Source organism: Sitophilus oryzae, unplaced genomic scaffold (genome assembly GCF_002938485.1).
Source record: "Sitophilus oryzae breed Bouriz unplaced genomic scaffold, Soryzae_2.0 scaffold_179_pilon_pilon, whole genome shotgun sequence".
NCBI classification, from domain to species: domain Eukaryota; kingdom Metazoa; phylum Arthropoda; class Insecta; order Coleoptera; family Curculionidae; genus Sitophilus; species Sitophilus oryzae.
In genome coordinates, this window is record NW_022146501.1 from 9,444,715 (window position 1) to 9,472,691 (window position 27,977).

At 33.1% G+C, this 27,977-nt stretch overlaps 1 protein-coding gene across 4 annotated transcripts in view; it reads right to left on the bottom strand.

Moving 5' to 3' along the window:
• LOC115882868 overlaps positions 1-27,977 on the bottom strand; it is a 451,933-nt gene that overhangs the window by 298,464 nt on the left and 125,492 nt on the right. Inside the window, exon 1 of one of the 4 annotated variants that reach the window (XM_030901119.1) lies at positions 17,938-18,395. The exons of the other annotated variants lie outside the window; for them this stretch is intronic. Coding sequence (XP_030756979.1) covers positions 17,938-18,007 — 70 coding nt within the window. The 5' untranslated portion in view covers positions 18,008-18,395. Of the gene's footprint in view, positions 1-17,937; positions 18,396-27,977 lie in introns of those variants that run through there. 4 annotated transcript variants of the gene reach the window in all.

The window sequence follows — 27,977 nt, forward strand, 5'->3', positions numbered from 1 at the left end:
ACAAACTATAAATTTGGTAAATATATGAAAATAAACCTTTAAATTTAGTGATTAAATGGATAATTTAACTAAAATTATATACAAAAAACACATTATTACTAATTACTACAAGTATAGTGCTTCTCATCCCAGGTGGACCAAAATTTCTAATTTCGCTGCCCTTTTTTTGCTGGGACAGTCAAAATAAATAGGCTAACAAAAAAATGGTCAACGAAATAAAGAAAAGTTGGCTCAAATATCTTGATAATTAATATTCTAAATTAATATTCGGATCTCGTTAATTTGTTTTTCATTACTGAAGCTAATGCTCCGTCTGCCGTGAACTTAGTAGGGTTTTTCTGCGTTTTTGAAAGTTTCTTCAAATTCTTTGCTTCTTCTGTGAAACAGTTTTCACTAAATCAGCTGCAGTTCGTAAGCCCTGACGGCGAAGAGAGGCTTGTGTAGCATAGCTAAGCTCATCTTTGTCAATCTCAAGCAGCTCTTGGATCCTTCGTCTTTTCGTAGATTCAGATGACTCAGCAAATGCAAAGGTAATATCTCCATATCACACGTACATCAAAACTTATAACTGTGTCTCTATATTAAATAGATAAACATAACAGATAAACTACTAAAGTGGTGAAACTATTACACAAGTTTTTTCTTGTCGTTTTGGTGCAATACTCTACCGCTTGTGATCTTTTTATGTGAAATATTCGATCGATACTGAAAGATTTATGCTCTCTGGAACATGTCCAGACAAGTTTTAACCACATCGGGCGTATGCGTATCAGTGACTTTTAGAGGGCTGGAATGCAATATTTTTACTGTGTATGACATTATGGTCAAGCTCGGATAAAACAATAGAATGTATGTTGTAACGTTTTTAGTTCGTTACATGTCTTGTTTATATAAAATATATGATATCTAGCGTATCATCACCGGATTCCCTATCGTTCCGGCCGGATAATTTATTTGACGAATTTTTACGTTCTCTAGTCCACAACCCTGTTGTCGTTTGACACAACCCTGTTATCGCTCTGTGGAGGCGCTGTCAACATCGCTTCTGTCAACTCTCTGTGCTGTCGACTGACTTTTGCTTTTAGCGCTCTGTAGCCTAACCTAACCATCCCGGCTTTTAGAAATGGTGATTATTTAAATCTTGCTGTATAATCTGAATCAGCTGCTATTTCAAACCAACAGGTAAAGATGAGATATTATCCTTTTAGATTCGATATTATTACTGCATATTTTTAGGGTAGAGTTTTGGATGTCCCAACTTAACTTGTATTTGTATTTTGCTGACACGTTGGCGTCCCTTTTCTTTTGTCCTCCAGAATGTTACATGGAAGAAAGGACAGTTTCTTTGTTTATTATTGAGCCCTCGGAAGTAATTCGAGGTAGGTGTATTTTGTTTATTAGACCTTGTTTGGTTTTAAACAAGAGTTTCATATTTTTAGGGTCCAAGGTACGGACTATTTACAAGGTACGGGCATTATCCAAGGTCCTAGTAATATCCAAGGTACGGGTAGTGTTCCCCTGTACCGTTATCTTATGGACGGACTGTGTCCAAGGTTATGGTACAAGGTTATGGTCCAAGTTACGGACATTATCCAAGGTCCTAGTAGTGTTCCAAGATACGGGTAGTGTCCCCATATTGCCACAGTATGGATACAGCGTAAGCCCCATGCTGTCGTTTGACACAATCCTGTTATCGCTCTGTGGAGGCGCTGTCAATATCGCTTCTGTCAACTCTCTGTTCTGTCGACTGACTTTTGCTTTTAGCGCTCTGTAGCCTAACCTAACCATCCCGGCTTTTAGAAATGGTGATTATTTAAATCTTGCTGTGTATAATCTGAATCAGCTGCTATTTCAAACCAACAGGTAAAGATGAGATATTATCCTTTTAGATTCGATATTATTACTGCATATTTTTAGGGTAGAGTTTTGGATGTCCTAACTTAACTTGTATTTGTATTTTGCTGGCACGTTGGCGTCCCTTTTCTTTTGTCCTCCAGAATGTTACATGGAAGAAAGGGACAGTTTCCTTTGTTTATTATTGAGCCCTCGGAAGTAATTCGAGGTAGGTTTATTTTGTTTATTAGACCTTGTTTGGTTTTAAACAAGAGTTTCATATTTTTAGGGTCCAAGGTACGGACTATTTACAAGGTACGGGCATTATCCAAGGTCCTAGTAGTATCCAAGGTACGGGTAGTGTTCCCCTGTACCGTTATCTTATGGACGGACTGTGTCCAAGGTTATGGTACAAGGTTATGGTCCAAGTTACGGACATTATCCAAGGTCCTAGTAGTGTTCCAAGGTACGGGTAGTGTCCCCATATTGCTACAGTATGGATACAGCGTAAGCCCCATGCTGCTTCGCTCCCATTTCTAAGCCTAGTCAGTAGCTACGGCTGTATTGATTCATGGTGTCCTCATCCTGGCCCCTTTTGTTGTATTGGCCAACAGGATAGCCGAGAAACAGTACAGAGATATGAGCCTACCTCACGTTGCTACTCTTCGAAACAGGATTGCCTCAAGAACAGCTAAGTGTAGATTTAGGTTCAGGTTTTCAGTCTTAACTTAATAACGTACATTTTAAATAATATCGTACAGACTATATTTAGTGGTTAGATTATTAAGAACATTTATATCGATTTAGTAGTTACAATATGATTTAGATTTTAGGTTTCATTAGATTACGCCTTGTAATAGTATTTAACCACTATAATAATTATTAAAATTGTACAATGCTATTTACCATCAGAATTCATCATGAATAAATATAGCCATTAGTTTTAAGTAATATACAGCTGTGTTTTCTTTCTCTGTACATGCCTGGCGCCCAATATCTATTTCTTTTGTTTATTGTTATTAAATAGTTTTCTTTCCAGTGAAATACCTTATCCACAACTGCTCTCCGATGAAAAGCTGCCGTTCGCAGTGGTAGTTGTTATAAAAAACGCTACAATGTATGTATGTATGCAATAGGCAACAAATCTAGTAGGATTATTGCAGTACAAATCTAGTAGGATTATTGCTCTGACTTAGTAGAACGATTAGCAAAAAGTTGGCAACACTAGTCTTCTTGCATGCTAATTTATTTATTAAATTTTCAAATTACCGAGGGACAGAACACTCAAAAAGAAATATTTGGTTTCATTGATTGTATATCAAGAAAGAAAATATCTCAAACAAAATCTGATATTTATATAAACTATTTTTAGGTTTATGATAGCAATTGTAATTGATAAAATACTATATATCATAGCACAATTTATTTATGATTGACACTTCCATGTCAAGTTAATCGTGTTGTTGATAATTTAATATCGAAAATACCTCCTTCCTTGTTGAAACTGGTTTGTATTTAACGTTGCTGCAATAATAATAACAATGATACTCTCATGCGTTTGAACCGTCCGTGTCAGGATGTCATGATTATTTTCTAAAATAATGGGAACTGTTTGACGATTAACTTCATGGATCGCCTACCATTCGCTATGTGGTACTTTGGACCGTGAAGTGATACGAAACCGAAACAGCACACGTCCGATCGACTAAAATTCCCATTTAAGAGATCTTTTTCAGTTTTTTTTTGTGGCTAGACAAACAAGAATATGTTCGTATTGACGTCAGTTTTCTGCTGAGTCTTAGGAATATTTTAATATATCGGTGATTTTGTTAAATTGTTAGTACCAGACTAAATTGTATTTTTTGACACTGAATTCGAATCTGGTGTTTAAAAAACAAAATTTCGTGATGGAACATTGAAAAAAATGCAAAAAAACGTAAAAAAAATTTGCAATTTTTGCGGTTTTTTGTTTATAACTCGTTAATATTGTTCTAGTTTGATTAAAAACATTAATGACGGATTTAAAGTCATTATATTTATGTAAAACTTTAAGAAATTTTAATTTCCCTTTATTATACATTGCCGAAGTTGTGTCACATTTATTTATTCGTGAAGGATTAATATCATTTAAGGATTATTAGTGTATCTTCCGTCAACTAGACTGGACCAACAAAGGATTAAAAATAGATGGAGAATATGTTAACCATCTAAGATTCGCTGATGACATAGTCGTAATAGCCGATGGTCCCGAAGAACTACAAACACAAATTAAAGAACTAAATACAGCCAGCAATAAAGTAGGTAACAAAATGAATTTAGAAAAAACTAAAGTAATGTACAAGGAACTAGTCACTAGTAATAACACAAAACTCGAAATAGTAGAAGAATACAAATCGGAGAAGTTAACAACTCATTGAAAGCAGGAATTATGAAATACCGTCCTGCTTTGGCTGCTACAATCCTGCTTTATCCTACTTCAAATCCTAACCCAGCCACATATACCAATTTTGAGTAGTTAATAATATTGCAGCATATTGCTTTCTTTGCATACTTGGCGATCTTTCAATGCTCTTGGTGCTTCCACAATTCTTCAATTCTGCTTTTTGATCCAAACCAAACCAAACCAATTTTGAGTAGTTAATAATATTGCAGCATATTGCTTTCTTTGCATACTTGGCGATCTTTCAATGCTCTTGGTGCTTCCACAATTCTTCAATTCTGCTTTTTGATCCAAACCAAACAAAAATGACAAGAGAGAAAGAGAATAGAAACTAAGCTCGAACCATAAAAATTCAATTATCTCAACGTTTCACGGAGACAATTAGCTATAATATGTTTTCTTCGAAAAATTATCGAGTTATAGCCAATTCTTATCATTTTTAAATAATTTCACTTAGTTAGCCATGGAAACAATCGTCTTTGCTCTTATAAATGTGAAGCTGCTACATCCAAACTTTGTGAATTAAAGTAAACAAAAATTGTAAATTGTAAGATTATTGGTTCAACTTTTCTTGACCACACATTTTCGAGGATACGTTGACCGGTGAATGTTATGTTTTTTAGAGAACGATTTTCAAGACTTAGAAAAGTTAAATTTAGTTATAGCCAATTCTTATCTTTCTTGACTAATTTCACTTAGATTGCATGGCATTCTTATTCTTTAGTGATTTATAACTTATAAAAATCAGAATATATTACTAAACGGTTCTTTAGAATTTACATTACACAAACTAAAAGTTAAAAAAATAATATCGCTGCAGTCACTGCATACACTTGAGTTATTCTAGAAAATGTTCAAAAAATCCGCTATTGTTTTGAGAGAGTTACATCTTTTTAAAACTGAATTATTACCTATTCTCACAAAAGGACCGGTTGACTTAATTAAACTTCTCTCGTACCGCCACTTCGAGTGCCTCTCTTAATTCATAAATTCTTTTGTACAGTACGTCTGTCCGTTCTTTGGCTACGGGGTATCCGTGAGAGGGGAAACGATATTCTCTCGATGTTTTTCGTAAAAAATTAGACGACGCGTAACATCAATAAAAAATCGACAAATTTGCAAGTATTAATTTTTTTGCATGTGTTTGATAAGATTTTTCTTTAAATTTCATTAACAAGAATGATAGAGGTAGTTTATTTCAACCCCTTCCACTCTTTTAAAAAGTGAAAAATTACCAGAAAGTGTGTTTTCATAACAGTAATGCTTTCCGTAAATTTCATTAGTCTATCTCTTTTCGGTTTCAAGATAAAAAATAAAAACATTATTTTTCCGCCATCTTTGTACCGCGATATCTCCCTAATGGTTGACTTTTGACCCAACGTTTATAAAGCAAACTACCCTTTATTTTGAACAAGGAATCACCCCCTGAAGTTTTTCGCATTTGTTTTGAAACACCCTGTATATGCCTATACCCTATACCTATACCGGGTGCGTCTCAAAAGTGGCTCACATTAAAAAAACGAGATTTGGTATGTTAGTATATAACATAAAATAGCATTGATTGACGTATTCAGTTGATCATAGAAACGTGCAATTTATGAGAAGTTGAATGTCAAACAATTTCGTATATTTCTCGTTGAATGTAAAGTTCACATAAGTATTATTACACACAATTTCGATGCTAAATTTCATCACGATTTCCGATAGTTGTAGTGAAACCCCTCAAGAAATAACCAACAGTATACCGGGTGCGTCTCAAAAGTGGCTCACCCCTATAACTTTTTTTATTTTTTACATGAAAAAACGAGATTTGGTATATTAATATATGACATAAATGAGGATTGACTGAAGTATTCAGTTGTTTTCGGTCACTTCCTGTTTCACCGGAAATGACTACAACTTTTGATTTTTAAATGGCACCTCGGTATTTTTTTTACTTTATTCGATAGAAAATGACACTCTGAATAGAATGACATATCATATGTCAACTTTTGACATTTCGCATATGGTTTATTTGAAATTATAACTGGCGGTTCGTAACGAAAATTTGACTCATAATACCAAGTGTGTGGTATCAAATTATTCGTAAAAAAATGCTTTTTCGAAATACGCTAATGAGCCACCCTCGTTCCATTTGAAAAATTTGAGATATGATTAAAAAGACGATCAAATCTATTTTTCCAAGGCTCCTTGATTAGGAATTAGTGTTTTTAATAAAGCCATGACACTCTAGATTGAATTTTAAAATAAGATTTTTTATTAAGCGAGAATGTCAAAAGTTGACATATAATATGTCATTCTATTCAGAATGTCATTTTCTATCGAATAAAGTAAAAAAATTCCGAGGGTGTCATTTAAAAATCAAAAACTGTAGTCATTTCCGGTGAAACAGGAAGTGACCAAAAGCAATTGAATACGTCAATCAATCCGAATTTATGTCATATACTAACATACCAAATCTCGTTTTTGTATCTGAAAAAATAAAAAAGTTATAGGGGGTGAGCCACTTTTGAGACGCACCCGGTATATTACCATTGGTAATACTGAAGCATAACTGTTTGATAATTTTAAAAAACATATTTTTCTATTGTCTCCCCCTGTGTGATATTCTCCAAAGAGGACTCCGCATTGCTGAGAGATGGTGCAGGATTGTCGGGCTGAGGATCAACTCAGACAAAACCGCGGTAATGCCATTCACCAGAAAGCGAAGTTTGAAAAACTTGAAAAGAATCCATCTAGATGGAAAGGAAAAATATCTGAGAGTAACCCAGGACAGTAAACATCTCTGGAACAGACATATTAAGAGCATTACTAGCAAAGTCTGAAAGGCTCTCATGATATGCAGAAAACGGGCGGGAAATAGATGTAACCTAATATTTTGCGCTGGATGTAGTTGCTTGGTACACAAAACTAGAGCAACGTACATCAAGGCAAAACCAGTGCAAAGTACAGAGACCGGCATGCATCTGCATCACAGATGCCATGAGAACAAGCCCAACAGCAGCAGTGGAGGTCATCCTAGACCTAACATTATTTTAGAATGGTCATTGATGGAAACAGTACTGGGAGAATTTTCAGGTCAGGGACTTGGAACACCGTCAAAATAAAAATGCCACTTCTCCAACTCCCAGTGGATGACATACTAAGAATCAACTTTTTTGAGAACCATCTCACTGTAGTATTGAGTAATAAAAAGGATTGGAAGAGAGAAACCTTTGCTCAGCATGTGAAAGACCATACCATAACGTGGTATACTGATGCTTCCAAAACCAAAGCAGGCACAAGACTAGGAGTATTTTGGTCGAAAACTAAATACTCCGAATCAATGGGCACCTACCCCAGCATGCTTTAGGCAGAAATCTACGTTATCGAAAGATGCATACAATTTATCTTATATAGGAACTATCGAAAACAGGTAATAGCCATCTTATCCGATAGTCAAGCAGCACTAAAAGCGAACAACTCAGGACCAACCATAGACTTAAAATAAAATATAGACTGAGCATCTCATTCATAAATAGCTGGAACATGCCGGACAGTCAGACAATGTCTTGTTATTGTTGTGTTATTGTTTTAGATTATAACGAGTGCGACACGAGCGATAGATAGGTTGTCTCTGTCGTAACGGTCGTTCCCTGACGACTCTGACGAGAAACACAACACTGTCTTTCGTTTCTCAAGTACACCTGAACTCTCCGTATCATAGCCGGGTATTTTTTAATTTTAATGAAGCTATAATTAAATTAAAAATATATCGTATTTAAATTTTTTTATATTTTATTAAAATTTAGGACAGTTTTTTTTAAATAAAAGTTTAGAAAAAACGTCTAAGAGTCCAAAAAGGATAAAAAATAATAAAATACATGTTATAGAAGAAATTTTTTAATGGAAATTAAGTAATTTTTGAAATTAATAATAAATTATTAATTTTAGTCAAACATTTACAAACCCTAATGTTAATCAAAACAGGATCTATTCCACAGATATAATAGAATCGGCGACAGAGAGAAAAAAAAATATGATTGTTGTAATTTTTTTTCTGGTTAAGTGATGTTTTATTATGTAAATTAGAGAAAACATAAATCTGTTCCATTAAAGCAAGGAAGGTGATAGGAAGTGGATAAAATGAAAACTACATTTATTTAACTCGGTACTGTCTTTATTATACCGGGTGCGTCCCAAAAATGGCTCATCCCCATCATTTTTTTATTTTTTCAAATTAAAAAACAAGATTTAGTATGTTAGTATATGACATAAATTAGGATTGATTGACGCATTCAATTGTTTTTGGTCACTTCCTGTTTCACCGGAAATGACTATAACTTTTAGTTTTTAAATGGTTACCCTCGGTATATTTCTACTTTATTCGATAGAAAATGACACTCTGAATAGAATGACATATCATATGTCAACTTTTGACATTTTCGCATATGGTTTAATTGTAATTGTAACACGCGGTTCATAACGACAATTTGACTCGAAATACCAAGTGTGTGGTATCAATATATTCATAAAAAAATGCTTTTTCCAAATATGCTAATGAGTCACCCTTTGTTCCATTTGAAAAAATTGACATATGTATGATTAAAAATACGATTTGTACATCTTTTAACCGGCCTAGACAAGACACGAAACCCATTAGACGATCAAAACTATTTTTCCAAGGCTCCTTGATTAAAACTTAGTGTTTTTAACAACATCATGGCACCCTGGATTGAAATTTAAAATACGATTTGTTTTTAAGCGACAATGTCAAAAGTTGACATACGATATGTCATTCTATTCAGGGTGTCATTTTTTATCGAATAAAGTAGCAATATACCGAGGGTGCCTTTAAAAATCAAAAGATGTAATCATTTCGGTGAAACAGGAAGAGACCAAAAACAATTGAACACGTCAATCAATCCTAATTTATGTCATATACCTACTAACATACAAATCTGTTTTTTTATCTGAAAAAAATAAAGAAGTTATAGGGGTGAGCCACTTTTGAGACGACCCGGTATATTAAAAAATATTGTTTCATAATGTAATATCATTTTAAAATTCTTGTATGTTCTTTTAGATTCCGAAGATAATTTTAGAATAAACCGGAATATATTTTTAATAAAAACATTATTAATTATTAACAGGGTTATAATTATGATTTTGTTACAATAACTAAGTAAATAATGTAATGTAAGAGAAAAAATCAGATTTTACATTTTACTAAAATATTATCTGGGGGAGATTTTCTACATTTTACTAAAATATATCCAATGGGTAAATTGAGAGTTGCCTACCGGTCGAAAGTGGTTTCAAGACTTAAATGGATTATTTCAAGTCAAATTTCTTGCAAATTTGGCACTGACGAACCATATTTTATAGTTCTTGAACAGAAAAAGTCAATAAAATAAACACTTAAGGACTACAAGCTAAGAAAATGCGTTAATACAGCCGGGGACATAGCGGCAACAAAGCTTTACCGCACACGTGCGACGCGTACTACAAGGTAATAAATGAATGAATAGGCTACCTCGCCTCTAATCGGTGTTGCCATATTGTAAAGAACTTATCCTTTTTAAACAGTATCCGATTTATAATTTAGTAGAATAAGGACTATTTAATACATCTATGGAATATTAAAACCTACTTTATTAAAATGTAGTATTAATATCTCAATATATGTGTATAACAAGAAAACAAATATTGATAATCATAAAGACGTGACAACATAGGCTGGATGAGGAAGGTTCGGTCGACTGAACCCAGAAGTAAACATGTGTACAAAAAAGATTGTTTGACCGCGTTGAGATGTAAATAGTGTAGTCTATATTCTATTTTAAGTCTATGGGACCAGTTAAAGTTGGTTAAAGAATGCCTAGTATACGCAGTATAGTAGAACGCCTAGAATACGCAGACCTTTAAAAAAAAATTACGACTTCGCTGTAATATTAACAAGGGGAATGGGCAATATCTGGACAGTTCAAAATTTGCATTGGATTTCCTATGTTTACCCGGTAAATACCAGTTATAACCAATTCGAACTTTTTTATTTACTACAGCGCGTAATGTAGTAATAAATTAATATGTTTCAAGCCCAGCAAAATCCATTTATTACTTATTACCTTACTCAATAACAAAATAAGCCGTTATTTTTACGATTAAACCCAACCCTGATTGCAGTGTGTTTATTGATTTATTTTAAAATTAATATCACTAAAACCTGTTTCAAAATTAAATCAAGTTCAAAGTTGAAAAATTCCTGCATTAACACCTGCATTATTATACAAGGCGAATTTATATATATTTACAGTATTTATGCAAATTAATATTATAAACTAAGTGTGAATAGTTATAATATAAACTGTTGAAAAAAGAAATAAAAAAAAGTTAATTAAAAAAGTTGACTCGTTCAAAATGAGTCAACTTTTTTAATCAAAGTTAATTTCCTATTTAGAAAAAAAAGCAAGATCAAGGTTATACGAATCTGTTTAAAATTTACAGGTTATTAGGAAATGACATAACGAATTTTACAACCAATAAAATTAATTTTTGTTTTGATAGTTCATTAAGATTTTTTTCTTCGCTTGCAGATGTTTCACCTTCTAGTTTTTATTTTTTTAAATTCAGCAATTTTGCTTCAATGACAGTATTTGCAATAAAACTAGCATATTAATATTTATTATTATTATTAATGTCATCAGGACGTCAACGCTTTTAATAGAAGTGTTCTTCAAATATACAGGGTCCGGCAATAGTGCGTCGGGCATCCTAGAATAAAATTTTGTTTAAATGCATACATATAGTATGCACTAGGATGTATTTCAGGAAATTATTTTAATTTCTATAGGGTGGCTCGAAAAAGTGTGAGTGGATCGGGATGATTTTTTTTAATGAAATACCCTGTATATTATTGTATTTTTGGCTTCCTTTTAGATCACTTGTTTACATAATCCAAAGATATGAGTAAATATATTTGGATAGTTTCAGAGATATTAATAAATTAATTAAAATTATATATTTTCCAACCTTTTTAAAAAAAATATTAGAACTAAAGAACTGTCCTGAAATCAAAACAATATTAGGTATTTATTTGAGATGGTATGTATTAAATGGGGAGTTGAAAAATTAACATTTTTTATATTTAGAGTGTTTCAAAATTTTTAACTGTTAAGCAGATATTTGCGGTTTTATATTTCATATGGCATTTTCCACAATAATTTTTTTTCAAAGGCACCTAATGATTTTTCTCTCGTATTTTACCATTACAAATTTTGAAATAGTAAATGCAAAAAATGTTCATTTTTCCACTCTCCATCTAGTAAAAATACAGGGCGTTCCATTTAAAAAAGCACTGAAAAATTATTTTATATTTTAGAAAGTTTGGCGTAGAATTTTGAACATTCTGTATGATTTAAGATTACGATAATTATATCAAAGTAAGTATAGGCCATCTAAAGTAAATACCTAATATAGTTTTGATTGACAAAACAGTTCTTGTATTTGTAATATTTTTTTTTGAAGAAAGGTTGCAAAATATATATTTTTTGATTAATAATATCTCTGAAATTATCAAAATATATTTATTCATATCCTAGGATTATGTAAAGTGGTCTAAAAAGAAGCCAAAAATGCAATAATATACAGGGTGTTCCATTTAAAAAGAATCATTCCGATCCACTCACAATTTTTTAAGCCACCCTATAGAAGTTAAAATATTTTCCAGAAATACATCCTCGTACATACTTTAAGTTTGAACTTGCCCGACGCACTATATGCCGGACCATGTATATACATAGAGTGAAATTTAAACATTTTATTTCTTTTTCTTTAATGAATATCTTCTAATGAGGGAATAATGACACAGCATCCTCATAACCTTGTATTATTTTTTTTTATTTAAAAATTTTTACAAACAGGAATAGGGGGGCGACACTACCAAAAAGGAAAATATCCAAAATAATCAATTTTATTCGCGAAAAAACCCTCATAGACGTGTTTCTAAAATCAAAATATACCACCCCTAATTGTATTAGGACTTAATTAAGACTAACCCTGTATATCTTTTAAAAACTTCTAGGAGACCCAAATTATACGTAAAAAGCCTAAATAATCCTTGAAATATTATAAAAATAAAATAGTTTTTTTTTTGAAAGACATTACACAAAATAATTAGGAAGACTAAGAAAAAAACTAGAGAAAGAGTTATAAATAAATAAAATTAACCGTTTTAATTTTGAAAGCTCTGGTTATAAACATTTATTACATTCCTACCAACTGGAAGATAATTCTAATTGATCATATAACACCAAACATAAATTTAAATATCAGTCTCGATAATATTCATTCAATTTCCGACGTAAAAAATTATATGAATATGTATCTAATTAAACATTCAGTTATTATAATTTTATTCTAAAATCTGAAACTTGAAATATCTTCTTTTTTGTGTAGTATGTATCTCCAGGTGGGATGCCAAAAAAGAGTAAAAACTTAGTGATAATTCAATATTTGGCAAGGATCTCCAAATCTTCAAGGGTACTGTTAAATAAATATTCATAAAAATATGCAAAATTTTCTTACTTATTTAAATAGAATTATTAATATTTTAACACTATAATTAGTCATATTTCTAAAGCACTGAAGTGTGTAGTAAATTAAACCTAAAAAAATAAGTTTAATTAGGGATTAGGGATATGTTAAGATGAGAATGAACAAAAAAAAATCATACAACAATGAGAGGTGATAATAATGAGAAATATTTAAAATACAAAAAAACAGCAACGTATGAAATAAACAATACAACAAAAAATACACAATTAAAAATATTAGAAATATCAAAACAAACTTTCAAAATAATTATTCAGAAATTATAGAAAAAAACATTAAACAAATTCACAATGTCAAATACCACACAGGTTTAGAATGAAAATGAAAAAAACATAAATAGTATCTTATTTAATTTACAGTCTATGCATGCTTTTAAAAAAATTAAAAGCTGAAAAATGTTTATTAAAGTGATGTTCAATACAAAATAAAATTAGATCAGAATTAGAAATACATTGCCAAAATATTTAAGAATACAGAGGATCTTTAAAAATATGGTTTGTAGTCGTGCTTTGCCAACAGTCGTGGAATACAGGACATAAAAGAGCTATGAATGATAATTATAACCTTAAATAGAACAATTTGAGATATTTGAATTCAAAAGAGCATAAATAGTGTAATTATACAAGCAACTGAGAATATTAATTAATTACAATTGAAATATACACCATCAATACGAAAAAAAAAAAGATTAGAGTTATCTTTCAGCAAAATAGTAGTTTTTTTACGTGTATTCCCTAGTTAAAATATTAAGAACATCAACAAAATATAATAGCTGAATCTACTATTGATTCATTCTTTATTTAAAACACTTTATTACATTTTAAAGCACTGAGAAAAACATAGATTTTACTTTTATCAGAACTTTTTACACGTGAATGTTCTACATTACTATGATTACTATTTGACGTAGTTAATTATTTTTTTCCATAGCAACTGTTAAAATTGCCTTATACATATCTATCAAAAATAGTAGATAAAATAGTACTTTAACCGCAAGAGTAGATTAAATGATACTTTAACAGCGAGGATAGGTTAAAAACTGTATTTCTTCTCGCACGTTTTTTAATTGCTTCCATTTTTGAAAATTTTTGTATTCCTTTTCATAAATTATTAGGGATTTAAATAGAAGTAATTTGGATATGGCGTTGGTCGTCTAAGCCTGGATATCTGTTAGTAATTTACTTATCTGTTACTTATCCGTTCCGTCTGTTCTGTCAGTTCCGTCCGTTCTGTTCGTTCCGTCCGATTCGTCCGTTCTGTTCGTTCCGTCCGTTCCGTCCGTTATGTCCGTTCTGTCCAATCCGTCCGTCGTGTCCGATCCGACCGTTCTGTCCGTTCTGTCCAATCCGTCCGTTCTGTCCGTTCTGTCCGTTCCGTCCGTTCCGTCCGTTCCGTCCGTTCCGTCCGTTCCGTCCGATCCGTCCGATCCGTCGGTTCTGTCCGATCCGTCCGTTCCGTCCATTCTGTCCGATCCGTCCGTTCCGTCCGTTCTGTCTGTTCCGTCCAATCCGTCCGATCCGTCCGTTCTGTACGTTCTGTCCGATCCGTCCGTTCTGTCCGATCCGTCCGTTCCGTCCGTGCCGTCCGATCCGTCCGTTCTGTCCGTACCGTCCGATCCGTCCGTGCCGTCCGATCCGTCCGTTCTGTTCGTTCCGTCCGTTCTGTCCGTTCCGTCCGACCCGTCCGTTATGTCCGTTCTGTCCGATCCGACCGTTCTGTCCGTTCTGTCCGATCCGTCCGTTCCGTCCGTTCCGTCCGATCCGTCCGTTCCGTCCATTCTGTCCGATCCGTCCGTTCCGTTTGTTCTGTCCGTTCCGTCCGGTCTTTGATATAAATTAAAATCGGTTTTTATATATTTCTAGATAACTAAGAACTGTGTTTTGATACAGAACTTTTAGTACTAGTTATATTTTTGGACATGATAGTTCTTTATTATGATTTGACATAAGTATACAGTCATATTTCACTCTTCAGTCGATATAGCTTACGGTGTTCTGGTAATGTAGAATTAAATGAATAGCTAATGATGTTTATTTAAAACATACGTCACTATATCTACCTTTACTTCTCTCACTGAAATAAGACACTTTATACATAGATATATAGATACTTTATACAGAATCATATTGAGTGTAAATAGAGTGGATACAACAGACCCAGGTAATAGATTCACAGAATCAAGTCTCTCAGTGGCAATAAACAGGACACCTGGCAAACAGATAGACCACAGACAGACAACAGATAGACCACAAAAATTTCAGTATGGTACCCATAAGGAATTAAGAGACTCAAAGAAAGACCAAACGTAAAATGGGACCATGATATCAACAAATTAAAACAAGTAAACCCGCATAGTAAATAATAGAGAACAATGAGCTCAATTACAGGAAGATATCTAAATAAGAGAGGGTACAGCATAAATGGAAATGATGATGATGATATGACAAATATTATAATATTTGGTATTTTAGCTGTTATAAAAGCAGCACATCTTTAGTTTTCAGAATATTTCTTGGACTGAATTTCAAAGAGTTAAAACTAAAACTAATCAAAATTTCTGTTTTAAAAAGCTGCACATTTAAACATTTAAGCGTCCAGAGATGGTGGTAGTACACAAATAATAGTTATTTATGGAAAGGGCTAATTTTCTCGAGTGACTTATATGTTATAACACGAGAGTGCCATACAAAACTCCATCCGTAACTTGGAATGGGTGTCCTCCAACGGTCTAAGACACTCGAAAAAGTTCCTCAGAACTTATGACCGTGAAAAATCAAAGGTTTTCCTTGATTTAAGTAAAAACAATCTTCGGATTGTCACGGGGTTTCTGGACGGGGGAACGGGGGAACAGGACACTGTCTCCTCAACGAACACCTCAGTAGGCTGAAACTGAGAAACAATGGCGAATGCAGATTTTGTGGGGAAAATGGGGAAACACCTTATCACTGAGTGCGCCGAGACGACGACCATTCGTGCCATGAACCTTGGTACGTCTGATGTCGAGGATGGAGAGCTGGCCTCTGTGGAGCCGTCTCAGATACTGGCTTTTGTTAAAGCCCTGAGACTGTATGATGAGTTATAACTCGTTATAACTCAAGAAAGGGGAACACACAATAGATCTATAAGGTCGCGGTGATTAACTCCCCTCCTAAACATTCTACATCATCAGCAGGAGATTAAAACTATAACTAGATTATTTTTTTATAACTATATAACTAGAGTTTTAATTACCTGATGCTGGTGATGCCAACATGGTTAGCGAAACGCGTGTCCAGTGCAAAAGTATGTATAGTGTTTTGGTGTATTGTGTTGAATTACTGTTTTATTTTGCTTTTGTAACACCAAAGGTTCCAACCCTCAACTATAATCAATTTAATATAAATAAATCTATTGCTCAGGAATATGTAGAGGGTTTAGTAAATATTAAGTGGTAGAGGTTACATAATATATGGCTATCGCTTCTCTGGTTATTTAATTACTTTTTAATCTGGAACGCAGAAAGTTTAAGCTTTTTAGTTTTACCTCGTTAAGGGTTAATCGTGGTCATGTAGTAATTGTTGACTTGAAGTTTTTGACTTCATCTATCTATACTAATATATAAAATCCTTAAGAGACTGACATACTGATTAATCACGATCCTGCTCAAACCACTCAACGTAAGAAGCTCAATTTTGGCATACAGGTTGATTCTAGGGTGTAGAGGTTCGATAAGAAGGGATTTTTCGAAATTCCAGTTCCCAGAGGGTGAAACCACCCCTCAAATATTACAATATTACTTATTATTAAAAAACGCTTAAACACGTATATTTTATTTTGTTTTTTTACATATTTTAAGATTTTTTAAAAATGTATACAGGGTGTTTCGAAAAATCTGGTCATTGATTAATCACGATCCTGCTTAAAGCGCTTGACGTAAAAAGCCGATTTTTGGAAAACAGATTGACTTTTAGGGTGTAGAGGTTCGATAAGAAGGGATTTTTCGAAACTCGAATTCTAAGGGGGGAAAACTATCCCTCAATATTAAAATACTTTTTATTTAAAAACCGGTGAGTTTTTCAGAAAAACTCTTAAACACGAATAATTTATTTTGTTGTTTTACATATTTTAAGATTTTTTATTAATTTATTCAGGGTGTTCCATAAAATATTGAGTAATCACGATTCTGCTTAAACTGCTTGACGTTTAAAGCTGATTTTTGATAAACGGATTGACTGTGGGGTGTAGAGGTTCGATAAGGAGGGGTTTCTCGAATCACAAATTCCAAGAGGGTGAAAACGCCCCTCAAATATTACTATATTTGTTATTTAAAAAACGGTTAGTCTTTCGGAAAAATGCTTGGACAAGCATAATTTATTTGGATTTTCTACACATTTTGAAATTTTTTAAAAAATCATACAGGGTGTTCCAAAAAGTTGGGTAATTTCTTAACCACGATTCTGCTTAAACTGCTTGACGTAAAAAGCTTATTTTTGGCAAACGGATTTTTCGAAAGTCAAATTCCAACGAAATGAAACTACCCGTTAAATATTACCAAGTTATATAATAATATCGCCATAATGTTTTTTCTCATGCTGACATAAATGTGAGAAAATTTTATCCAGTTTGTATGTTAATGGAAATTCTTGCTTTGCTTTATCATCACCATTACAAATGATTAATTCGACACGAACGAAGTCGCTGGTACACACTAGTATAATATAATATAATTTTAACTGAACGGTCAACGGTTTATAATAAACGTATCTTCTAATAACCAAAATGTTCTTGAATCGTCTTATGTAGAGAATTTAAATAGATTTTTTTTTTCTGTTTTTTTTTTGCTTCTGTTGAAAGGAGGAGATACCTCCTGAAATGTAAAGCATTTTTGTCGATTAGGCAACTTTGTTTTACTAGTAAAAAGCCACCGACAACTTTGTTTTCGTTTAGGTACAACGCAGTGGTGTTTACGAAACATAACTTTTTTTATTTTGTAGGTTTCTCTTCCAATTAGGAAAAATTATGACTTTTTTAACTTTTATTTTTAGGTTCTAGAGTTTAGGCGGTATTTTCTTAAAAAAAATTAAAGTACTCACCAAAATGCCTACTTAAAATCTGGACGTTTAAAGGTCCACAGCTAGTGGTAGTGCACAATGTAGGATCCATGTTATAAACTTTAAAAACTTAAAAAACACTCTAACAACACCACTAACAAAACTGACAGCTCCTCTAAGTCATCACAAAATCAAAAAAATATTTTTTACTGAGTGACTCCACCAAAAATATTCTTCTCACTAAATACGGAAAGTACTTGAACTCTGCGTGAACAAACCTATTCTCCGACGTCTCATTTTGGGAAGACTCCTACAGATCACTCACCGAAAAAATAGAAATGAGTGAAAAAAACTGGGTAAAAGTGAGTTAAAGTTAGTTTAAGCTGTACTGGGTGCCGGTACCGGGTTGATTGTTGGTGGTACACCATGCGCGGGAAGCGGTACCAAACGATAATAAAGCAAAAGCGCGGCGGGTCGAATTTGATCTGGTGTCGGCTTTTCAGCGTCGTGGTCGGCGGCGACTCACCTGTTCGTCGCGTATCAGGTAAGGACGACGATAGCGGAGAGCAGCAATAAAGGTAGCGGGCCTACGAGTGATCGCGCAGACCGGAGTACGGGTGTTTGTTTACTATTTATTTCGAAGATCGCGATTTTGAGAGTGTGATGATCTTATCAAGTATGAGTACTAAGGAAATCGTTTAAGGTTTCTGCGTATTTCATGTAGTGGTGTGTTAGATGACGCAGATGAAATTTAGAGATTTGTTTACGTTTCAATATGTTAACGAATATTGATATCAGAGATATGTATAAAAGATAATGTAAAGAATATCCCATCAAAAACATAGAATGTAAAAAATGCCAAGTCGCGCAACACAATTCTTCCACTAGAAAAACTTGTAAGTAGGGAATGCAATCCCGCAAACCCGCGGGATTAAAGCAATCAATCCCGCGGATCCGCAAAATTGCGGGACTGTAAACAGTAGTCATACATTTGGTCCTAAATGGTACAAAAGGCATTGTACATTTGTATAGGCCCACAATATATTGATATAGCGTGTATCTTAAACTAGCTGTACAGAAATTTGGACCGATTTATACAGGGTGTTCAAAAAATATATTTAATATTAAATAAACTTAAATTTTATTAAAATTTATCTACTTATTTTATAAATAAAAATATTATTCTGATGTTTAAGTTTTTTTTTAACTTGTGTTAGTTATCTGCTTTTAGATACACTCTATATCAATAATTTTTTGGCATATGCAGAATGTACAATGCTTTTTGTACCACTTATAGGACCATACATATGACTAAAAATGCATATTTTTCGAAAAAAAGTCAATTTTCCTTAAACTAAAAAAAAATAAAAACCGATCAAATTGTTTTTTTCTAGTTTCAATACAGATTAGTCGTACTTGGTAAAAATTTCGATTTTTTAAAACTCGTAAATTTGCGGTAAAAAAGATTCTTAACCAAATTTTCACTCTCTTATAAAACACCCTGTATACAAGAATTCGCTAAATATATTTTCGAAAACCACATAGCATCTTAATCACAATAGATGCATCTAAAACCTGGTCCAAACCGCATCCCAAAATCTTTTTTAGTTCAAGAGATATTCAACTTTAAATTTACCCTAAAATTTTGCTTGTCCCGATAGCTATGTCCGGCAGTTTATTTGACGAAATTGTCAACAAGTACTAGATAAACGGGTGAAGGGTTTGACCTTGATCGAGATCGATTCTGTTACCCAGTAGTAATGTGTCAATCTTGCGGGTCCCGCACGATAAATCCCGCAACTTCGATCCCGCGGAATCTCAGAGGGATCCAGCATTTGCGGGATTGCATTCCCTACTTGTAAGATCTCATGTAAAACCAAGTCAGTTTATTTTATTTAGTCTCTCTTTCAGCACTTATTCAACAATTTTGTTATAAATTGTTAGTATCATTATTAGTCATTTTTATTTCTGTCATAATTATAATGACTTGGCAATTGCACAGCACCATAATTATAGAAGAATAATCTACCATATCGATTACTAAATAAATCTAAACAGTGCCCTTAAAAATAAAGTTTTTTAATTAGAATAGGATATCATATTGTGCAATTGCCAAGTATCATTCAAAATAATATTAAAGAAGTTTGACCAGCAATAATTCATAAACTTTTAATTACCGTATAAAGTCAGATAATATTAAACGTATTAATTCTAGTTTCCTAACGACTTGTGTTTCCGACTTTCGTTTTAACCCAAATATCAACTTTAAAGATGTTCAATTCATGATTTTACCATTGCTTATTCAAAATCATGTTTTTGTCAATTTTACACACATTTTATTTTTTATTTCGAAAACTACAAGAGATAGGTTTAGGTCAGTATAATATAAAACTTATGAGATGTGAGAGTAGTTTCCGAAAATGTAATAATATACTGGGTGTTCCATTTAAAATAACAAAGATGCTACCACTTTTCAAATGATCCGGCAACACTGTAACGCTGATAATATTTTAGATAGATGGAGTAGGTGCCTTTATGTAAAAATCCAAATTTTCAAAACAATCCTATCGCCGATTCTCCTATTACCATCGCCGGAAAGTCAGTTACGGGTAGCGACTAGACAGCTAACTAAGAATATTTCGAGATTTTTCATTTTTTCCTTCCATTATAAGTTAAAGCTACCTAAAATTCGAAATTTGAAGTTTGTGACACATCTAGAAGTACCTTAGAATTTTGATGATCTGTCAGTGAGTCAACGTCGAAATTAAAGAAATTTGACAAGGGATAATTCATAAAATAGGAGGTATAATTACTAGATGTTCTGGTAACCTCACCATCTATAGTATGTCTTCATGTGTAGTGAAAATTAATATTCTTGCTTCATCCAGAACGAAGTTACAGGGTGGTCAAAAGTGCCGCTAATACCATCGAGAAAAGGATGACACTGCTGTGCTCGACTACATATAGTGTAAACAGTATTCGAAATTAGAGTATAGGTTGAATAACGATAAGGCGGCATAACTTATTTTGATTATTAAAGAACATAATGATACTCCTCGGAGTTGTAGCAAAAAATAGTAGATTTGAGTGCTTTTTTCTATTATAATGAATTGAACGATTTTTTTTCTATAGACAATGTTAGGTTAAGATAATAATTACTTTTTTTATTCTTTGTATTGGAGCTGTTTTTTTTATTAAACAATTGAAAGAGACTGATTTCCTAATTGTTAATTGAAAAAACATCTACACACTAATCATGTTATAAACAGTTTTTAACAAATATTTAAAACATGTTAGTTTAGTAGTTTAAACATGTTTAAAGCACTTGTTTTTAAAGAAAATGTTTCAAACATAACAACCCGTGATGTTGACTCCAGAAATATGCCCAAAGTTTTTTGTACAAAAAAACTTATTGTAAATTTTACATATTTCTTGACATTTTCCGGAAAATTTAAAAACATATAGTTACTGTTGCAGATTCATTCTTCAGAAACATCTCTAAACAGTTTCGATCAAATGTACAACCAGTAATGGTGTCTTACATACATACATAGATACTGCCATTACTTCTTGACGAGTATTCGACACGCATCAGAAGATGGTCACGCAATGCGTTTTCTTTCGTGAGCTTTTCTGTCACTGAAAAGCCCGATACGTGATGTTTTCTGCCTACCGCACTTCGAACATTCAAAAATCTCATTGCTTTGTTGCCTCTTTACTTTTTGGTTGTCGCTGTTAACTGAGTTTACAAGTCTTCTCCATTGAATTCTATTTTGAGCTGCTTCTTCCCACTCATTCTACATATTAATCCCCTTTAAGTTTTCGTGAAAAATGTCCTTGTACCTTTTCAGTTATCCACCCGGCCTCCTCTTACCGTCTACAAGCTCATGGTAAAACAGAGATTTTGGTATGCGGTTTTCTTGCATTCTGCATACGTGACCAGCCAATCTTAAGCGGGATTTTATAACCATGACTTCGATACTCTCGAAGTTAGCTTTTTCAAGGACCGATACGTCTGAGACATGATGGAACCACCGGATTCTTAAAAGTTGTCTAAGGTGTCTCTGTTGCAACTTGTTTAATGCGTTCATGTGCCGGTGGTACGGCACCTGGGTTTCGCTCCCATATAACATTATAATTGCTCACTATACTGCAAGTTTTGTTTTTGTACTCAAGTCATGATAGTAGAAAACCCTGTCTTTTAATTTCCAGAATGCTCAGAGTCGATATTGGCCTTTTCCGAAATCAAACTGCCGAGGTAATTGAATTCAACCACATATTCCAATAGTTCTTCTCCGATTTTTATAGCATTGTTGTGATCTTCCGGGGAAGTGCACATGACTTTGTTTTTTTCGATGTTTAGCTCAAAAAAGGCCCAAAGCCTCGTATGCCCATGTATATGTGTTCAACATTTCTTGTAATTGTTGTAACGTATTTGCAACTAGACCGCAGTCATAAGCGTATTGAAGTTCTGTGATGAATTTCTGCAGTTTACTGTCCACTATAATGGAGAGCGCTGCCATGAATATGTTCAATAGGAGAAGTGCTAAGACACATCCCTACCTAACTAATGGTGTTTTAAACAAAATGTTTCATACATAACCCCTGATAATGACTCCAGAAATATGCTTTTTTATGTAAAAAAAATTGATGGAAATTTTACATATTTTTAAACATTTTCTGGGAAATGACATTTCTTGGAAAACACTTTTTGCTGTCGCAGATTCGCTCATCAGAAATTTCTCTAAACAGTTTTAGTGGAATGTTTAAAACAAATAATGGCATTTTAAACACGTTTAAAACACTTGTTCTTAAACAAAATGTTTAAAGCCTTACAATCATGTGCAAAAGAGCAAAACTCTGGCCGTGCCACATAGTAGGCGAACATCAAATCGCTTAATACGTTCGTTAGATAGCCATGTAATTAAAATAAATTGACAAAAACATATTACTAAATAATTAGATAAACCGATGCAAATACTCGATCTGACCGAAAAAAAATAAGAAAAATAATAATAATAAGAAGCCTAAAGGTCGACAATGTGACTGGACTGATTGAATTAGGTTTGAGATCGATGATGATAATAATAAACAAGAGTCGACGACGATTATTATAATTAACTCGAATTGAAATGGAGTAGCACGTGAAATTAATCTATTTAATACAATAATAATTATTAATCAATGAGGGGTTCAGTTGAACGGTTCGTGTACTTAATAGAATACGCATGACTTGAGGTAATTGAAGGAGGAATTAGATGATTTGAATGGAGTCACGTCCACGTGATAATGTTTTCTTAGTTTTTAGATAATATGAGATACGGATAGAGGGTTGGTAGACGAAAATCACGGATTTAGGTGAGTTGTCCCGCATTCAATCAATGTTATATTATCGCCTGGAAAGTGCCAACCGACTAACCCTTGCGGGTGACTGGAGGACATCCCCTGGACAACACTGAGGACATTGGCAGTACAAGTTCCAACGGACCAACCCCACAGGGAACTACATGAGAGGCAGCTGATGCTTCGCGAGACCTAGCCTCCACGAGTGGCACACGAGCTACCACCTCCTCTAGTAAGGTGAAGCCTACCTCTAGACTTCTACCGCTTCCTCTATTCAGCCTGGGCAAACACTAGACTCCTAATCGAAAATATAATAATAATAATGATAATAAAAGCCTAAATAAATAAAAACATTGCATTTGTAGACTACGCCGCGCCGTAGTGAACACACACACAATCTCATCTCAACATACAACGAGAAAATCCAGAAATACAAAGACATCGGCTGGCGGAGGTCAAGGAGATGTGGGAAGTCCCCACAATAGGAAGATACAAATCCATAGTCTGGACCACTGAAAGAGATATATCCTCTAATCAGTCATGAACCACCGATAGGAGTTGGACCTACAATCCAACTTAATGGCAAAAACAACATTCCGACATTCCTTCCAGTCTCCGCCTTGTTCAGGTAAACTTCAACATGGGAATCGTTCATTGAATATTGCTGGATTTGGTGATAAACTAACTGCAAGCAATATTCGCCATACCCAAACCGTGGAGATACACGTAAATAATTGTATAAAACTTTCCGAAGACTCCTAACATAGAATCAGACGAAATTTGGTAAATGGTTCCTTATAGAATGTAAATGAGCAAAAAGAAGGATTCTTGTAAATCTTGGAGGCTATAGGGAATACACTGAAATTAGGAATACAGTGTTGCTAAAAAGTTGTTAACAATATATTATGTTCTCGGAGTATGAAATTTTGCACAGAGGTCTCTTGCCGCGTAATTAAACACTAAGAAGTGATTATCGGAAACTCAACCTTTAAGGGGGTAAAACTACAGAAACTAGGGGTGGAATTGTAGATTTTTTTAATTTGTCGTAGAAGTATGAAATTTTACGCAGAGATAGTGACGAAAGTGGATACTTTTTTGGAAATGTATCCCCTACGAACGAGGGGTAAACCGCTGGTGTAGAATTGGTGTACAAATGTCTTAGCATTAAATTTGGTATTAACTCGTGATATTATTTGGCATTTTTCTCATTAATTGTGGTATTAAGGTAACTGAAATTTGTCATGGTTTACCCTCGCCTTGATGGAAAAGTGTGGGATGAAAGTTTGTACAAACATTTGTTAAAATGTTCGAGACATAAAAGTATGACATTTAAAATACAAAATACACTTGTATATTAATTGACATAATTGGGCGCTGAGGATCGATTTCTGTGTTAATCACAACCACAATAAAGTAAAAAGTGACAGGATTTTTATATATTGATTTTTAAATTAGTCCTAAGTGGCGAAAGTAAAAAGAATATTTTTTGGAAACCCTAAAATGGCAAATAAACATAAATTTGTCTCAAAATGCTGTTAAAATGGGTTTTCGAGAGTATGAAATTTTGATAGAAGTCCCATCTTAGGTAACGTAATTGAGCACTAAGACAGATTTTTAGAAATTCACCATTTAAGGGTGTGTGAGATGAGGGGAGAATGTTCAGAAAATATCTAGAAAATATCAGAAAATATCTAATTTTTAGGAGTATGAAAATTTGTACAGAATATTGTTCCCTTTAAGTGAAAGTAAAAACGATTTTAAAATTCATCCCCTAAGAGGGTGAATTAGGTATGAAATTTGGTACAAGTGAACTTTTTTGAATATTTGTACAAAATGTTGTAATGGTTCTAGAAAAGTATTAAATATTATCTCCTCAGAAGTCCATTAAATGCAAAAACGTGGTACTAAGAATCTATTTTTGATAATGTATCCCTAAGCACTTGAAATTAGTCTAAAGGTTCGACAGCAGTTGACAAAATTGACAGCAGTAGCAAAATGTTAGTAAAAAGGGAATCATCTAGTAATCAAAGTAACTAAAAATTTGAATTGATTACTATACCTAGTCGACAGAAACACTAGTAACGAGTAAAATAAAAGTAGCTTAGGCTTTTGTAGATGATTCTAGTTATCCCTTTGAATAAGAGCTAAAAGTAGGCATTAATGTTCATCCATGTAAAACGAAATGCATGGAGTGGCGGATAGGATTTTAAGAAGGGAAGATGTCTACAAATAATAGATTCTTGGAGTTCTGTGAAACGATACAGGTTTGAGGGGAAGTAAATACATTCACATATTTAGGAGCCGTTTTTCTAAGGAAACCAAATGTAACTCAAGAAATTATGGCAAGAATAATGACAGGAAATAGATATGTTAGCGCACTACAGAAAATTATTAAGAGTAAGAATATCTCTAGAAGTTTAAAAAATCAGTACCAAACACGGAAAGTTCGAGGCTAGATATTTGAGAAAAGATAAATACTGAGGAAGATTTTTGGAGAAAAGAAGATAGACAGAAAGAAGATAGAATATATGGACCAGAAGAACAAATGATGAGCAACTATAACGGACACCGAGTATACCGGGAGTAGCAAGAGCACAAAGACTGAGATGGCTGAGACTTATTGAATGTTATGGCTGAATTCTAAATTCCTAGCATGATAATAAAAGTAAATCTAGGTGGAAAGAGAAGTGGCAGAACCGAGATTAACAGATGGAAAAAGCGATGTTGAAGAAGACTTAAGAAGGATAAGAGGTTGTGGCGTGGAGAATAAAGGCGAAAGATAGAAAGAAATAAAGGATAAACACTTTTCGCCCATGAGCCTTTTAGGCTTTTAGAGCTATTATATATAAATCCGAAAATTAACGAATAGCTCGCGGTGATTAACGCAATTATAAACTCTCCCACTTGCAATTTACTCTTTAGTAAAATATTACTTGTCAAACTAGATGTGGAATATTTATGTAATATCTTCCTGACCTGGAAAAACCTGCTTCAGTAGCGTATCGGATATTTGTGGTAATAAATACTTATTATAACTTATCTATTTTTATTAGAATTATATATTTTTATAACAATTTTAATAACTACCAACATTTATTCACAACGTAAAATAAAACAACAAATTATTGAGTCTACCCCACGTCTACCCTACATCATAGTTTTACTTTTTTTAAATAAAATTAGAACGACACTGATAAACCGGAATTTAAGTCGGCCATATTTGAGGCCCATCGCGGTGTACCTAAGATTTTTGATATGCTCCTTCCTTAGTCTTCTTATTCAAAGGTTAATCCCAACGGAAACTACTTGTCAGAAATTAGGTTTACAAATTTGCCTAACGAACAAAAAAATGCTTAACGTTTCAGAAAGTTTATCTCTTTCCGTCGTCGGAAGCAAAAAGAATACAAAGAATAAAGAAAAAAACTATTTAAAATATTTAAATTCAACTGTTGGAGAACACTTTAGTTTTTTTAAAGCAGTTACGTCTACAAAAACCGTTGACGTTCTGTTAAAATGACACATTATATCAAGTTAAACTTCAAAATTAACAATTACTACCTGATAACAATTACTTAATAAGGTAAAACGAAAAAGCCCCAAACTTTCTGTATGATTATTTTTAAGTTTTACGTATGTTATATTTATTTATGTTATGTTCTTTAAAATCAAAGAAGCGATTGTCATACATTACTAACATCTACAGATGTTATATATATTTATTTTTATTAGATTGAATTAAAAAAGCCTCTTTTATTTTTCTTTTAGAGGCTATCGCTTCTTTTATTATAATTTTGGAGTTATTAAAAATAAAACTAAAATTTTATAATACCGCCCAGAGAAAGCTACAATTAAAATATCAGCAATTTTGTAAAATTACATTATTTTGTAAAACTATGCAAAAATATTAGATTCTTAAAAGTCTCTTATTAAAGGTGTTGTGATATATCCATATCATTTTTTGTAAATTTGCTCATAATATTTTTCAGTCTTTATTCAGTTCAAGTAAAACGGTTCGTTTTTTCGTCTACTAACAAGGTTTTAGGACCGTTTGACACGGGACTTAAATTTAAGAACTGAAAAGTAATTTGGGTTACATTTTATAAAATATTGTATGGCAAGAAATATGTATGTATGTCACCATACATGATTACAGGTAGTAAATTTAGTACAAGTGCATGCGCAGAAAAGAGCGGGATTTATTGACGTTATTATTAATTTCTTGCAGTTGATTGTTGAATACAAAATAAAAATAAACTATACTATAACTATGGAAAAAGAAAAATTGACATTAGTAGCCGGTGCAGTTGGTGTAATTTTGTTAATATTAATACTAAAAAAGAAGGCGGAAAGGTATTGCGCATGTTCAGCTAATTGCATGCAAGAATTTAGAACATGTTATATTTTATTGCGTGCAATTTGACTAAAAATGCGCGCGCAACAAATTGTATACAATTTAGGCTGGAATATTGTCCCGTGTCAAACGGTCCTTACTTGATACGTTTTAACTGAACAGTTAAAACTGAGAGGTCAACTTTATGTTAGACGCAGCTATAGTCTATATTTTATACATGTCTATAGCATCTATTTCATTATAACTTCGGTACATATATTCTAGTATATAAAATATACAATACAAAATATTCTAGCCGTAAAGTCGCTTCATTCTGACTTATTAGTTGCTTTAGAGATTTTCTGACCCTTGATCGCTCTTTTTAAACTAAAATACGATTTTGAACACC